Source organism: Nicotiana tomentosiformis, chromosome 8 (assembly GCF_000390325.3).
Source record: "Nicotiana tomentosiformis chromosome 8, ASM39032v3, whole genome shotgun sequence".
NCBI lineage: Eukaryota > Viridiplantae > Streptophyta > Magnoliopsida > Solanales > Solanaceae > Nicotiana > Nicotiana tomentosiformis.
This window is the reverse complement of record NC_090819.1, coordinates 5,383,492-5,396,250: the sequence shown is the minus strand read 5'-3', so window position 1 is coordinate 5,396,250 and position 12,759 is coordinate 5,383,492. Positions and strand designations below refer to the sequence as shown.

The 12,759-nt window shown below is 36.4% G+C and overlaps 1 protein-coding gene and 1 non-coding gene across 2 annotated transcripts; one reads left to right on the top strand and one right to left on the bottom strand.

Annotated features, from left to right (window-relative positions):
• Positions 1-1,833: 1,833 nt before the first annotated feature.
• LOC138897012 (uncharacterized) lies at positions 1,834-2,247 on the bottom strand. Its single transcript, XM_070182963.1, has one exon. It carries the CDS (start codon positions 2,245-2,247, stop codon positions 1,834-1,836), a length of 414 nt encoding a protein of 137 aa, XP_070039064.1.
• A 1,240-nt stretch (positions 2,248-3,487) lies between these two features.
• LOC117273072 (small nucleolar RNA R71) lies at positions 3,488-3,594 on the top strand. The gene has a single exon (XR_004503033.1). It is a non-coding gene; the product is annotated as a small nucleolar RNA R71 (small nucleolar RNA).
• The last annotated feature ends 9,165 nt before the right edge of the window (positions 3,595-12,759 follow it).

The window sequence follows — 12,759 nt, the reverse complement described above, 5'->3', positions numbered from 1 at the left end:
AGCATGTTAAGTTGTTTGTCGACTGTTGTAGACCATGCTCACTAGTCTGTTTGTGGTACTGTTTAGGCTCTCATGATAGAAACCTGCATGTGAAATTGTTATCCTCCTGACTATAACCCTATCAGACTCCTATGATTAGAGTTCCTAGGTCTAAAGTCCTTTTTGACTAATTCTGGATCATACCTTACTCTAAACTTGATTTCTGGAAACTTGGGATGTGTGTGCTCACTCTGTTAACTCAATAGACATGCCTCTTAAGTCCTCCTTAAGCATGCCACACTCTCTCCTTTGTTGAATAATTGCTCAATCATGAACTTATGTTGCTTTCTATATCAAACTTGCCATGTTGAAACTAAGTCCTGTTGGTTATCTAGTGTCTTGATCCCTTAGCTTCTAAATGCAAGTGTCAATATGCTTCTTTAGTAATCTTGTCCTTGTTAGGTACTATTGTTAATAGAGTTCAGAACTATTAATTGGGTTGCCATGTATGTTTTGTTAACTTATGTGGTTGAGTGGTTAATCTGCAATTGCTGGGTAAATGAGTCTTCTATCTGGGCCTGGTATGAGTTTATGTGTGGCCTTGGGCTATGCAATGGATATATCTCCTATTCTGAGGTGTGTTTGGATCTAGGTCTGTTATTCGTGTGAGAAGTGATCTTGTTGAAGGCTCAGGCATTACTGGGTTATTTTTCTTTGGGCTTGTTCTATTTATTAGGGAAAGTTCTAGACACAGTGTACTACATGAAACTACACAAAAATCTCACCACATAATAGTACATGATTCGATTAGGATGGCTACATCCAAACTCTCAGTCAAAGCAAGTACATAGTGAAACCATAATTTTAATGCACAAGGCAAACAATTAGCACAAAAGTCAAGAAAATGAGCCTAAGCATCACAAATAAGCTATTTTATTTTTCAAGGAACAAATAGTTCTCAAAAACTCATGGGGAAATTTATAAACCACATGTCCAGGTCTAACTCTGTTGATATCAAACAAGTCACTAAATGTGTCAAATTCAGTCTGAGTCTCTATATCCTATACTACTCTAAAAATAAAAGGTACCCGGTTCAAAATATTATCCCTTGGAAAAGAGCCGGTGCCAAAATAAAAACCGAGGGAATGAGTACCTATGCAATCCTAATAAAAGCAAAAAAAAATCTTTTTTAGTATTTTTAATCGGACCTTAATCTCTCAAGAAATCTGTCCAAGAGATCCATCGTCGGGAAAAGTCCGAGCTTTTTCTAATTTGTTTTTTGTATTTTTTTTTTTTTTGAAGAAAATACTTTAAACTAGACTATTTCTAGTTACGGGTTAAAAATAATAATGAGAATTTTTTTTATATAATTACACTCATGAAGTAATTCCCCCACCGTACACTTAAATTATGCATAGTCCTCGATGCATGATCACAGAGAAAAATTTTAAAACAGGGATGAGAAATACTCCCTGAGACCCTCTATAACCTAGCTAGCAACATGATCCTCAATATTATGGGTCAAGATGACCCAACACTTAAGCTCAAACATGCTCCTCAGTTTCAACTTCGGGTACTCAGACTTCCCCTAATCTGCAAAGAAAAACAAAACAAAACAAAACTTGACACTGTAAAAATAAAAAATAAAAAATACATCTTAGGTTGCCTCCCAACAAGTACCTGATTTAACGTCGCGACACGACTTTACTACTCTGCTCGGGCTGGCCGCTTTCGCTTTTTCTTTCTCCCATGAAGTCTAGCCTTTTTGCACGCTCTAAGAAGATCTCTTCTTTCGTCTTTGGATCTTTTCTCAATCATCTTTACACACTCAGCTTGCAACACCACCTCATCTAACTAAATTTTCCCACCTGGATCACTACAATTCACATAAGGACTCTGCTCTATCCCTTTCGATTCCACCACAATAATCATACACAAGTCCTCATAATGCTTAGGGAGCTTAAGTGCTTTATGCACATTAAAAATGATTTCCTCATTATCAACTCTCGTCTTCAACTTCCCTTCCCTCACATCAATAATCGTTCTACCAATGGCCAAATATGGTCGCCCTAAAATAATGGGCACTTCCTCATCTGCCTCGCAAACAAGAACAATAAAATCAGCATGAAGAATAAACTTTCCCACTCGAACTAACACATCCTCAATAATTCCTTCTGGCATCACTAGTGACCTATCTGCCAACTGTAAAGTGATTGTAGTCGGTCCAAGGACCCCCAATCCTAGTTGCTTGAACAAAGATGATGGCATCAAATTTATACTAGTCCCTAAATCACACAGGACTCTACCAACTTTTTATTTCCCAAGAGACATAGGTGTTGTGAAACTCCCAGGATCCTTTAACTTAAGAGGAGGTTTACTCTGAACTCTAGCACTGGACTCTTCACTAAGTGCAATTATTTCAAACAGTGTATGTCTTCGCTTTTTTGCCACAATATCCTTGATATACTTTACATACTTAGGTACTTCCTGCAAAATTTCCACCAAAGGCAAATTCACATGCACTTGGCTCAGAATATCTAAGAAATTTTTATACTTAGCATCATCGTTTTTCTTCTGCAATCTTTGTGGAAACGAAGGTGGTGGCCTTGTCACAATTACTAGCTCTGATCTTTTGCTCTCTTTCTCATTTTCCTCAACTGGCTTGGGAACTAATTTTCCTTCAGGACTAGCCATATACTTCTTTTTTTTTGGAACTTCTTCTAATACTCTTCCATTTCTCAAGGTAACCGCATTGATATGAGTTTTAGGATTAGACTCAGTATCACTAGGAAGAGCCCCAGCTGGCCGATTATTTTGAGTACTGGCAAGTTGCCCCATTTGTCGCTCCAAATTCCGAATAGCAATAGCCTAATTTTGATTATCAGCCATAATTTTCTTGAGCATCTCCTTAATTTTACCCATCGGATTTACTGATTGAACAACCTGTGGCGGCTGAAAATTCTGGTGTTGGCCTTGTGGTCTTAGCTGATTCTGAACTCCTTGATTTTCACCCCATGAGAAATTTGGGTGGTTCCTCCAATTAGGATTATATGTATTGCCAACTTTATTCTGATTTATTTATCCTCTATTTGTATTCCTCACAAAGTAAATAGATTCTGGATCCACTAGACAGACATCACTAGTATGGCCCTCGCCACAGACTTCGCAGAACACCGCACTTGTTGTACTGATTGAACCTGTTGCATTGGTTGGAACTGCCATTGGTTCTGAACCACATTCATTTTGCTGATTTGATTCGCTAAAGATGCTACTTGTGCAGATAATGCTGATACAACATCCAATTCAAGTACCCCCGCAGCTTTCTGGACGGTGTGTCTACCTGCTTCCCCTTGCCAATTTGGGTTGTTTTTGGAAAAACTTGTTCAGCGGCGCATAAATCTCATCAAAGCTCTTTTCCAATACTTGACCACCACCTGCATCATCTACTATTATTTTTGTTTCATGGTGAAGACCTTCAATAAAAGTGTGAGCTAGTACCTCGTTGGTTTGGTTATTGTGTGGACAGTCTCTTAGTATCCCTTTGAATCGCTCCCAGGCTGCATAAAGTGATACACCTTCTCTCTGTTTGAATGAAACTATCTCACTTCTTATCTTTGCGATTTTACCAGAAGGAAAGAACCTAGCCAAGAATTTGCGAGCCAAATCATTCCACGATGCAATAGAGTTAGCTGGCTCAAACTTCAACCATCTCTTGGCCTCTCCCAACAGTGAAAAAAGGAACAATGTGAGCCCGACATAATCCGATGTGACCCTGTTAGTAATATAGGTATCACTAATCTCCAAAAAATTCAGAATATGTTGTTGGGGATCTTCGTGTGACAGTCACATGAACTTTCCATTTGCATGACATAGCTGGATCATGCTCTGCTTAAGCTCGAAATTTCCAGTGATCCTAGGCTTAACGATAATTGTGGTGACATTAGCAATGCTGGGCATAGCCACCTCTTGCACCGCCAATTGGTGTTCATCCGCCATTTTAGCAGGAAGTTGAATGAGTGCTTGTAGATTATTTACTTCTCGAGCTTCTCTCAACCTTCTACGAAATGTTCTCTCAGGTTTTGGGTCAAAATCCTATAGTCTATCCTAACTTCTACCCCGTTGCATTCAAGCAGAGTACCTGAGATCAAACACCCAGCCAAAAAAAGATTAAAAACTAAACTCGATGAGTAGTAAAAGCTTAATCTAGCAAAATAGTTAATTTCTAAGTGCCAACAACGGCGTCAAAAACTTGTTGCCCTAAATCGCACACACAAGTATACGCGGCCAATCAAGTAATAAATAGTGAGTAGAATATCGTTCCCACGAGGACTTGTGATCAATTATCAACTAAATCAAGCAATTTCTACTTTATCGAGTCAAGAACAAGTTCAAGGTGATTTTTGTTTAATTGATTCTACTAACTAAAGTTGCGATTAAAAGAAGAACTAATTAACTAGTACACCTAGCACGAAAGATTTTAATTTAATGAGAATAATATTCTAGGGTCATGGTTAAGTAACAATCCTGTTGAATTCTTCAATCAACTCGACTTATTAATTTATCTGGGTTATTAACCAACAAGGACAATAATACTTGTAGAAATTTGACAACTTCTACTCACATATTCAATTTATTCTAAACCCTATATTTCTACAAAATTAAAGATAAAAAGAACGCATTAATAATCTCTTGCATAATTGGATAAGCACGGCAAATAGGTATATTTCTATCCGTATTCACAAATCAATTCCCCAATGACCAGGTTCAAGATCGCGCTCTATTTAATCCTATTGCAATCAAAAACTACCTCTTTCAAGTTCAACTCAAGATTCATATATAGTATTTCACTGTTAGCTAGGCAGTAAAATAATTAAACTCATGATATGAATAAACAACCCAATATGAATAAATTAACTCTTCAAATCAATATCCGAATATCAAGATTCATGTAAAACCATAACCACAGAATAAACGAGTTTATCCACGCATAGTCATGGTAGCAATCTCAAATAATTCTCAAGAATACATAAAAATCAATAAAAGAAGGGGAAAAAAGAACTCAAGACGAATTCCACGGTCGCCAAACTCTGTGATGGCTTTTTTCCGCTTCCAAGTGTGTTAGATGACCTAAAAGAGACCTTTTTGGCTTATATATTGCGTACAAAAGTCGTGGGCCAAAGTTTTCCTTTTCCTTTTCCGAATCAGCTTCAAGGATTGATGCTGAGTTGGATGCTTCGCGTCCGCCTAAGCTTGAACTTCTCAGCATCGGATGCTCGGGTGGATGCATCCACCCTTTGTTCCCTCAACTTTGCTACGCCCAGGTGCGGATGCTAAGGTGGGTGCCTTTTTAAGACTTCACTGGTAAGGGTGCACCAAATAGCCTAAGGGTGCACCAAATAGCCTTTTTTCAAAAGTTGGATGCGACACTCCCACCCTCTCCTCCTATAGCTGGAGCATCTTTTCGTCATATTTTTGCACTCCAAAGTCAAAATCTCTTAAATCATCATACACATCTTAATTAGTCATAAAATCAATAATTAACACATATTGAGCATTTTAAACACCAAATAGCACTAAAAAACGGTTAAAACATAGGTAAATTAATATTAAAACATATAAAAATATGCCCAACATCACTTTCTTTAATTAATGAAAGTCGGCATACTAATACCTCCGTAATATTTACTTAGATTGATTAATAATTGAAGACACTAAAATTCAACTTTAAATGAAAATGACATTATTTGTCGAGATCAACTTCACTTTTTAGTTGACAAGGAAAAAGGAATAAAAAAAAATATGAAAATAAGTTTTTGACCCCTCAATAGATGAATGCCAATTGTCCAATTCTATTTTCTTATCATCACGAAAAAATAACTTAGAACGCCATCTTTGACCAAAAATAGACACTGTCATATTAAAATACTTAGTAAAGTAATGTTGAAAAGTTAGTTTTATTAATGATACAGAAATAAAATAAGCATTAAAGTAGTGTAGAAAAGTTGGTTTGATTGATAGATTTCACGTAAAGTTCAAACTTTAAGTAGATTAAATGAATTCTTAGAAAAGTAAGTAGTCTTTATATTTATATTTTCAATTTTGTTAGATCAAAAAGAAGTAATGCAAAAAAAAAAAAAAAAAAAAAAAAAATCTTAAGGGAACAACTTCTACTTCTACAGTGTCTCTTTCTGAAAATATAACGTGCTAAAGAAATATTGTCATATTTTTAGTAATGTGTTGAAATTATTTTAAGAACAACAAATAAATTGCGTGTTGTATGTATTCGCATTCTTTCCTGTAATGTAATTAAATAGTTTTATATTTTTGTTATTGGACAACTAGTCATGTGTCTGTGATTCTGTTTTCAAGGGAAAGATTTTGAAAGTCTTTTCTACTCAAAGACTTTCAAAATCACACAAATAGATAGCAGTTAACAAATGAAAGTCTTTTCTGTTATTTTCATTCATTTGAATTACTCGCTCAGTTACAAATTAGTCATTGCTTCTCTAGTCAGTTGGCTAATCTTCAAAACTAAAGTTCATTATATCCAACTCTATAGCTTACAACAAAAGTTAAGATACATGCAATACAAATTTGTGATTATATTCACTTTTTTGTGTGTATTAACATATGCTGATTTTGTAAAATTTCTTTGATGAACTCCGATTAGCTTGAAATTTTGTAGGTCAATAAGAAATAGCCTATTGACTAATATTCATTGTTTCACCATGACTTTCTGGTTCATTTTATGGTATTTTTGGGTTATGCAATACGAGCTTGTAGTTATATTCATTTTTTCATGTGTATTAATACATGCCGATTTTGTAAAATTTTTTGGACGGACTCTGATTAGCCTAAAATTTTGTAGGCCCACAAAAAATGGCCTAGTGACCAATACTTATTATTTTGCCACGACTTTCATATTTATTTTATGATGTTTCAAGGTCATACAATACCAATTTATGATTATATCCATTTTTGTGTATATTAGTACATATTGATTTTGTAGAATTGTTTTGACGAATTCCGATTGACTTGAAATTTTGTAGGTCCTCGAGAAATAGCCTAGGGACCAATACTTATCGCTTCGCCATCACTTTCGTGTTCTTTTTTTTTTTTTTTGGCATTTTGGGGTCATGCAACATGAACTTATGATTATATCTACTTTTCGTGTGTATTAATACATGCATATTTCGCAAAATAAATTGACGGCCTCCGATTAGCCTGAAATTTTATAGGTTCGTAGAAAATGACCTAGTGACCAATACTCATCCCTTCGCTATGACTTTTGGATTTATTTTATGGCGTTGAGTAGTCATGTAACATGAATTTGTGATTTGCTTTTTCGTGTGTGTTAGTACACGCTGATTTTGTAATTTATTTTTACGGACTCTGATTGGCCTGAAATTTTGTATGTCCATCAAAAACATTTGTCACGATCCCAATTAACCCTCCGTAAGGTGTCGTGATAGCACCTAGTCTTTACGACTAGGTAAGCCTAATATTACGAAAAATATAAAGAAAACACAATATTTTAAAGATAAACAGCATATGTGAATAGCCAAGAGTAGTACCACTCGGCATATACAAAGTAATTTCTCAAGACCCGAAATATCGCTAAGTGACAAGCTGCTATAATTTATGTAGCTCTATACAAAAGTCTGAAGATAATAAAGAAAGTCACTAGGCGAGGGAGTAGAAGGGGACTCCGAAAATCTGCGGACGCAAGCAGTAGTACCTTGAAGTCTCCTAAAATCAGCAGCACGTACTAATCCCGAGGTTGATAGCTCGCACCTGGATCTGCACACGAAAACATGTGCAGGGAAGGGTATGAGTACACCACAATGGTACCCAGTAAGTGCCAAGTCTAACCTCGGTCGAGTAGTGACGAGGTCAGGTCAAGGCCCTACCGGAGTAAATATAATAAATTAAACAGTAAAAGATATAAGTAAAGTTTACGGTAACACAGTTAAAGAAATTCTCGAAAATTTATCAATTAAGGGAGCCCTCGGCTCTGAACAAGGTAAATACAGTGGAAAATCTCCCGGGATACCGTCCCATAGTTCCGAATGAATATGCAGTACAGGGGGATCTCCCGAAATACGTCTATAGTCCCAAAGTAAATATGCAGTGCTGGAGGATCTCCCGAAATACGTATGTAGTCCCAAAATAAATATGCAAGACAGGGGGATCTCCCGGAATACGTCTGTAGTCCCAATTTAAATATGCAACTCAAGATGAAATGGCAGGTATGACATCGAGTTATACAGTTTATACTGAACACAGATAAGAAAAGTAGGGACTTAACTAAGCATGACGCACAGAATGTCAAATAGGTAGTTAAAAACACGTAAGCATGCTTCTCTAGTCTAAGTTTAACAATTAAACGTATTAGTGCAATTTAATAAGGAAAAACAGTTTATGATTTAGAAAGGGAAAACGGGATTTTTGCAATAATAGCCAATGTACGTACTCGTCACCTCACGTACACGGCGCCCACACATCAATTAATATCAAACATCCTAAGGGGAAAGTTCCCAACACAAGGTTAGACAAATCACTTACCTCGAACTGCTCAAATCAACTTGATATCACGTTCTTGCCACAAGTATCCGACTCCAAATGGCCCGAATCTATTCAAATTTATTGCATAATGTAAATATAACTACAAGTAACTAATTTAACTAATTAATTCGAAGCTAAAATGTGAAATTAGGAAAAACGCCCAACAAGTCTCCCCGGGCCCATGTCTCGGAATCGAGTAAAAATTATAAATTATGAACACCCATTCACTCAAGAGTTCACTTGAACAAAAATTATCTAAATCCGACGTCAAATTCCCATTAAATCTCAGATTTTCAATTGAGGAATCTTTTCCCACATTTTCAAATTTCTACCCTCAAATTCCTTAATTAGACGAGGAAAACAATAATAAATTTATGTATTATGATCAAAATAGAGTTAGAATTAGTTACCCAAGAGTTCTCCTTCAAAATTCCTCGAGAAATCGTCCCCCATCAAGCTCTAAATCGAATTAGTGAAAAAATGAGGAGTGAACCCTCGAAGCTACCTCTTCAACCCAGCGATTTCTGCACCTGTGCTCATGGGGCCGCATCTGTGGTCACGCACTTGCGGAAAAATCATCGTTGGTGCGGAGGTCACTTATCCGGGCTGGGTTCGCACCTGCGGATACGCTTCTGCGCTCAATCGTCACCTTCTCACCTCCGCATCTGCGACTGCCCTTCTGCAGATGCATCTCCGCTCCTGCTGCTCACTCGTCGCATCTGCGACCACTAACACCCGGCCTAAAAGCGCACCTGCGATACCAGCCTCGCTTCTGCGGGGCCGCACCTGCGGACTCCCCACCGCAGGTGCGAAAACACCAGAACCAGCAACTCAAAAATTCCTCTAAGTCCAAACTTTCACCCGTTAAGCACCCAAAACACACCCGAGGCCCCCGGGACCTCAACCAAACATACCAATCAATCCTAAAACACCATACGAACTGTCATATTAAAATACTTAGTAAAGTAATGTTGAAAAGTTAGTTTTATTAATGATACAGAAATAAAATAAGCATTAAAGTAGTGTAGAAAAGTTGGTTTGATTGATAGATTCACGTAAAGTTCAAACTTTAAGTAGATTAAATGAATTCTTAGAAAAGTAAGTAGTCTTTATATTTATATTTTCAATTTTGTTAGATCAAAAGGAAGTAATGCAAAAAAAAAAAAAAAAAAAAAAATCTTAAGGGAACAACTTCTACTTCTACAGTGTCTCTTTCTGAAAATATAACGTGCTAAAGAAATATTGTCATATTTTTAGTAATGTGTTGAAATTATTTTAAGAACAACAAATAAATTGCGTGTTGTATGTATTCGCATTCTTTCCTGTAATGTAATTAAATAGTTTTATATTTTTGTTATTGGACAACTAGTCATGTGTCTGTGATTCTGTTTTCAAGGGAAAGATTTTGAAAGTCTTTTCTACTCAAAGACTTTCAAAATCACACAAATAGATAGCAGTTAACAAATGAAAGTCTTTTCTGTTATTTTCATTCATTTGAATTACTCGCTCAGTTACAAATTAGTCATTGCTTCTCTAGTCAGTTGGCTAATCTTCAAAACTAAAGTTCATTATATCCAACTCTATAGCTTACAACAAAAGTTAAGATACATGCAATACAAATTTGTGATTATATTCACTTTTTTGTGTGTATTAACATATGCTGATTTTGTAAAATTTCTTTGATGAACTCCGATTAGCTTGAAATTTTGTAGGTCAATAAGAAATAGTCTATTGACTAATATTCATTATTTCACCATGACTTTCTGGTTCATTTTATGATATTTTTGGGTTATGCAATACGAGCTTGTGGTTATATTCATTTTTTCATGTGTATTAATACATGCCGATTTTGTAGAATTTTTTGGACGAACTCTGATTAGCCTAAAATTTTGTAGGCCCACAGAAAATGGCCTAGTGACCAATACTCATTGTTTTGCCATGACTTTCATATTTATTTTATGATGTTTCAAGGTCATACAATACGAATTTATGATTATATCCATTTTTGTGTATATTAGTACATGTTGATTTTGTAGAATTGTTTTGACGAATTCCGATTGACTTGAAATTTTGTAGGTCCACGAGAAATAGCCTAGGGACCAATACTTATTGCTTCGCCATCACTTGCGTGTTCTTTTTTTTTTTTTTTTTTTGGCATTTTGGGGTCATGCAACATGAACTTATGATTATATCTACTTTTCGTGTATATTAATACATGCATATTTCGTAATACAAATTGACGGCCTCCGATTAGCCTGAAATTTCATAGGTTCGTAGAAAATGATCTAGTGACCAATACTCATCCCTTCGCCATTACTTTTGGATTTATTTTATGGCGTTGTGTAGTCATGTAACATGAATTTGTGATTTGCTTTTTCGTGTGTGTTAGTACATGCTGATTTTGTAATTTATTTTTACGGATTCCGATTGGCCTGAAATTTTTGTATGTCCATCGAAAACATTTGTCACGACCCCAATTAATCCTCCGTAAGGTGTCGTGATAGCACCTAGTCTTTACGACTAGGTAAGCCTAATATTACGAAAAATATAAAGAAAACATAATATTTTAAAGATAAACAGCATATGTGAATAGCCAAGAGTAGTACCACTCGGCATATACAAAGTAATTTCTCAAGACCCGAAATATCGCTAAGTGACAAGCTGCTATAATTTATGTAGCTCTATACAAAAGTCTGAAGATAATAAAGAAAGTCACTAGGCGAGGGAGTAGAAGGGGACTCCGAAAATCTGCGGACGCAAGCAGTAGTACCTTGAAGTCTCCTAAAATCAGCAGCACGTACTAATCCCGAGGTTGATAGCTCGCACCTGGATCTGCACACGAAAACATGTGCAGGGAAGGGTATGAGTACACCACAATGGTACCCAGTAAGTGCCAAGTCTAACCTCGGTCGAGTAGTGACGAGGTCAGGTCAAGGCCCTACCGGAGTAAATATAATAAATTAAACAGTAAAAGATATAAGTAAAGTTTACGGTAACACAGTTAAAGAAATTCTCGAAAATTTAACAATTAAGGGAGCCCTCGGCTCTGAACAAGGTAAATACAGTGGGAAATCTTCCGGGATACCGTCCCATAGTTCCGAATGAATATGCAGTACAGGGGGATCTCCCGAAATACGTCTATAGTCCCAAAGTAAATATACAGTGCTGGAGGATCTCCCGAAATACGTATGTAGTCCCAAAATAAATATGCAAGACAGGGGGATCTTCCGGAATACGTCCGTAGTCCCAATTTAAATATGCAACTCAAGATGAAATGGCAGGTATGACATCGAGTTATACAGTTTATACTGAACACAGATAAGAAAAGTAGGGACTTAACTAAGCATGACGCACAGAATGTCAAATAGGTAGTTAAAAATACGTAAGCATGCTTCTCTAGTCTAAGTTTAACAATTAAACGTATTAGTGCAATTTAATAAGGAAAAACAGTTTATGATTTAGAAAGGGAAAACGGAATTTTTGCAATAATAGCCAATGTACGTACTCGTCACCTCACGTACACGGCGCCCACACATCAATTAATATCAAACATCCTAAGGGAAAAGTCCCCAACACAAGGTTAGACAAATCACTTACCTCGAACCGCTCAAATCAACTTGATATCACGTTCTTGCCACAAGTATCCGACTCCAAATGGCCCGAATCTATTCAAATTTATTGCATAATGTAAATATAACTACAAGTAACTAATTTAACTAATTAATTCGAAGCTAAAATGTGAAATTAGGAAAAACGCCCAACAAGTCTCCCCGGGCCCATGTCTCGGAATCGAGTAAAAATTATAAATTATGAACACCCATTCACTCAAGAGTTCACTTGAACAAAAATTATCTAAATCCGACGTCAAATTCCCATTAAATCTCAGATTTTCAATTGAGGAATCTTTTCCCACATTTCCAAATTTTTACCCTCAAATTCCTTAATTAGACGAGGAAAACAATAATAAATTTATGTATTATGATCAAAATAGAGTTAGAATTAGTTACCCAAGAGTTCTCCTTCAAAATTCCTCGAGAAATCGTCCCCCATCAAGCTCTAAATCGAATTAGTGAAAAAATGAGGAGTGAACCCTCGAAGCTACCTCTTCAACCCAGCGATTTCTGCACCTGTGCTCATGGGGCCGCATCTGTGGTCACGCACTTGCGGAAAAATCATCGCAGGTGCGGAGGTCACTTATCCGGGCTGGGTTCGCAC